Source organism: Monopterus albus, unplaced genomic scaffold (genome assembly GCF_001952655.1).
Source record: "Monopterus albus unplaced genomic scaffold, M_albus_1.0 scaffold323.1, whole genome shotgun sequence".
Lineage (NCBI taxonomy): Eukaryota > Metazoa > Chordata > Actinopteri > Synbranchiformes > Synbranchidae > Monopterus > Monopterus albus.
In genome coordinates, this window is record NW_018128203.1 from 389,829 (window position 1) to 393,570 (window position 3,742).

The 3,742-nt window shown below is 44.2% G+C and overlaps 1 protein-coding gene across 3 annotated transcripts; it reads right to left on the bottom strand.

Moving 5' to 3' along the window:
- Nucleotides 1-822: 822 nt before the first annotated feature.
- Nucleotides 823-2,986, bottom strand: org (oogenesis-related gene). 3 transcript variants are annotated; one of them, XM_020624227.1, is made up of 6 exons: nt 2,780-2,986; nt 2,534-2,605; nt 2,238-2,457; nt 1,747-1,907; nt 1,356-1,460; nt 833-1,274 (listed from the first exon to the last, which is right to left on the bottom strand). In XM_020624227.1, exons 1-6 carry the CDS (start codon nt 2,858-2,860, stop codon nt 1,227-1,229), a joined length of 687 nt encoding a protein of 228 aa, XP_020479883.1. In that variant the 5' UTR covers nt 2,861-2,986; the 3' UTR covers nt 833-1,226. The 3 variants fall into 3 exon arrangements, with proteins under 3 accessions (XP_020479884.1, XP_020479883.1, XP_020479881.1); XM_020624225.1 differs by having other exon boundaries at nt 1,353-1,460; nt 2,780-2,984; XM_020624228.1 differs by lacking the exon at nt 1,356-1,460 and having other exon boundaries at nt 823-1,274.
- Nucleotides 2,987-3,742: the final 756 nt, after the last annotated feature.

Consider the following 3,742-nt stretch of genomic DNA (forward strand, 5'->3'; position numbering starts at 1 on the left):
ATTGTAATAAATGATTGGCATTTTAGTGATTCATCTGTGAATTACTGTAATTTAGCTCACATCAGACATCCAACACCGTTTTTAAGAAAATATAACCTCCCATTTCTCCTTTCCCCTTTCAAATCATTGAATTTCATTTTTTTTTGTACATGTATATGCTTATGTATATATTGTATTTGTCCTTCAAATTGCCTACAGTCATTCTTCCCCTATTACCTTTCTCCATCAACAAACCAGGACTTGTATAGGGGATGCTGCTCCCTGTCCCCAGCAGCTAGAGCATGCAAGTCTCTCCAGGGTGGACAGCATGTGGGGAGGATGGCCAGGACCGTTTTATATCCCTTAACTATACATGGCATCACTGGACTGCTGACATCTTCTTAGACAAGCTCCCTCCTCTGGGTCTGGGTGCGGCACGCGTCAGGGTGACCACAAGCTATTTCAGTCCCAACTATTAAAACAAACCGTGATGAACAATAAAACACAGGGAAGGTTCAACTTAACCATAACACATGGATGTTGCCATCATGGATAACCTCACCCTCCTGGGCTGCTTCAGAGCTCACCAAGTGGTTGGCCTCGTCTTCTACTGGTGGTTGAGAGTGGGGGCATCACCAGTACACTCCTGGTACTTGATCAAGTGATCGTGTCATTTCATGTTGGGGACGGAAATCATATCCTTTCCACATGTAGTTTTAATTTATAGGCTATTAAAAGCAATGTCTGAAATCACTATCCCTATAGTTTGAGGTATGACAATTACATGTTCCCGTGAGAAATTCTGCATGTAATGAAACTCAAAACAAATGTAGAAATAGTCTGTAGATGCAACTTTGTGTGCCACGAGACATCTTTTAATTTAGCAGTCTTGGGGCAGTAAATCAGCCAAACACTGTTCACATCAAGGCCCTGATACAGATGCAACAAATCCCTCAAGTAAAAACGAAACTGTAGTTTGGCACAGGATTAGCGAACACATTATCTACCCAGGTCTTAATTCAAGCTGATGTTTGTCACCAATACCAGCTGCATTTACATAAAGCTCACATTTTACCACATTCACTTCCTTTCAGCTTTGGAACAGAAAACATTACTGTCATCTAGTGGGAGGCCACAGCAATGTCAAGGCAAGGACCAAGTTTTATTGAGTTAATATAGACACACACACACACACACACACACACACACTCACACAAAAGCACAATACAAGTTGTCAATATGACACATTAAACAGCAGGGCACGAGACTTGAGCTGAAGTGGGTGGCTCCACATCCTACAAGCACAAAACAAGTTAATTCAACATTCTGACATCCACATCACTTGTTACCATTGCTGCCATGGCTCCTCTTACCACTTTGACATCTTCAATAATGACCATGCATTTCTCATGAACTTCAAGATCACTTTCTGTGTCATTATGCGAGCGGTACTCTTCACTCTCCGTCTCTACAGTACTGGGCTGAAAATGGTGTTTAAACAACAGGTTGTCTTTCAAACACTGATGTTGTGGAATTTAATTTTAATGAAATGTTGTGCACTTGTAAGCGATCAACTACTGAAGTTTGGACAAACTATGCAAGATCATTTTTATCCTAATTCAAAGAAAGAAAAGCCAGACAATAGTACTTGAGTGAAGATTTGCACAGAAGACACTATAAAGATCAACCTAACAAAAAACATTTCCACATCAGTTTACAATACACAAAATGGACGAGTGATAGTTACTGCCCCTCCTGAGCACTAACCTCATAGTCAGGATCCTCATCTGTGCCTTCGTCATCAAGGAGATCCTGAGACAGCGCCTCCACCCAGGTCGGATGCGCCTCTTCATCCTCCTCGTCATCCAACTCGTCCTGCTTCCTCTTACTGCCCTTTCCATAAGGTTTAGTAGGAGAGACCCTGATTTCTGTTGGCAAAGGTCATTTTTAAAAAGTTATTCCCCCTCATGTTTCTATGCAGAAACATCTCCCATGCCTCTCATAAGGTCAAGTTTGACTCCCGTGAAAGCCAAAATAATAATGTTGTGAACTACCAGAATATCAAGTTTGTGGTTATCACTCCTGTTTATCATGAAACACTAGCTAAAAGTTACCCCATAGGTTAAAAAAAAAATTGAAAATCAACTTAGGGTTTTCCATCCATGTACTCCATGCTCTACAGACACAGGCGAGAAAGTTTAAAAACCAACTGCAGCATTACTTCTTTGTAATTATAGGCGACTTCAAGGCAACAGTACCTGGGGAGAGGGAGCGCCCAATGCTGCTGGACACTGGGTAGCCCAGAGCGCCCTGCGCCCAGCGGGGCAGGATGGACAGCAGCAGGCGGGTGAGCCGGTGCAGACGCTTGCGGCCGGTGAGACTGTGGCGTGCAGTACTGAGAACCTGGGGGCTAACGAGGGCTCTCTCCTGGGGCTGCCGAAAGCCCAGCACCACCCAGAACCCGCGATATGCGCGTACCTTGAAGTGACAGTTCACGTTAAGTCTTTTGTAAAGCTGACGGGTAAACAACGATAGCATTAGGTGCTGGACGTACCACGGCGCTCAACGGCCAGAAAAGGCCGCGCAGTATGGAGTGAAACAGACCGTGTCTCCTCCCAGCTCTGTCCTACAAGTGAGAAAACAAAAACAGGTGGAAACCACCGTTACCCCAACAGCCAAACACATACGTCCGCATATGTTGATGCAAGTCGACCCAGCAGACACAGTAGAACAAATAGCCACATCCCTAAAACCCACAGCCAGGCTTTATATTGTCCTGAGACAATGTGTCCACATCTACCTCGGTATTTCCGGCGGCGTGCTGCTGCTGCTCCACGGTGCAGGTTTCACTACTCATCGTGCTGCAGGTTTCACTACTCATCGTGCTGCAGGTCAAAGTCTGGTGGGCCTGCTGAGCCACGGCCCGGAAGAGAGACTGAAAGATTTGGCGTGGCTGGATTTCAGAGGCTGAAATGTACTCAGAGATCACGGCTGTGCGTCCAGTCAATGCAATCGTTTGCACCTGGTGCAGTCAGCGCGCGCTCCCGCCAATTAACCTGCAACAGGCTCAAGAGTGGTCACATGACCGATTTTCGAGATGAAATTTAGTTCTATCAGAACCAGGAGATAACTTACATCCATTTTAAACATTTTAGTAGTGATGTCCAAAGGAAGAAATGAACCAGTATCGAACCACTTCATCAAACATGTTCATTCATTCAAAGATTTGTTTCAGTGAAATCTAGTGGTGAAACAGGAAACAGCACAACAATGTCTGAATTATGTGATGGGTGTAACTAGGCTTTGTGTGAATGATGTAAATACATGTTTGCAAAGACTGATTGATTGGTCGGTTTATTCTAGTAGTAGGTAGGAGAAGACGTGCTTGGGGAAACAGAGGATGTGCTAGGATGGTAGGTTGTGCTCATTTAACTAGGACAGGGTGTGATTATGTACATGGGATGGAGATTCAAAGATTTTTATTGAGAAACAATAGTTTTTCCACTCTTCGAGTTTGAAGCTTGTATTGGAGCATCGGTTTCAGATGGCCATCACTACGTTTTAGTGATATGAGGTAACTGAAATCATAAAACTACCTGTTTTACCACCCTGGTGTAGATTGTGGATATCCGAACCGAGCACGACGGGACCTGTGGGAAGAATTGTATAAAAGCTGCCTGTCATCGGTCCTTGTGCCAATCTACAACCAAGCTTGTGTGCAAAGATAATGGAAGATGTTTAGACATGAACAAGAACACAGTCA

What these genes read in the sequence shown, in the direction of transcription:
- org (XM_020624225.1), bottom strand. Translation starts at nt 2,860, where the DNA reads ATGAGTAGTGAAACCTGCAGCACGATGAGTAGTGAAACCTGCACCGTG. An exon ending in TGGGCGCTCCCTCTCCCCAG is followed by an intron (nt 1,908 to 2,237) that starts GTACTGTTGCCT and finishes CTTTGCCAACAG; the next exon opens with AAATCAGGGTCTCTCCTACT. An exon ending in TTATTGAAGATGTCAAAGTG is followed by an intron (nt 1,275 to 1,352) that starts GTAAGAGGAGCC and finishes TTGTGCTTGTAG; the next exon opens with GATGTGGAGCCACCCACTTC.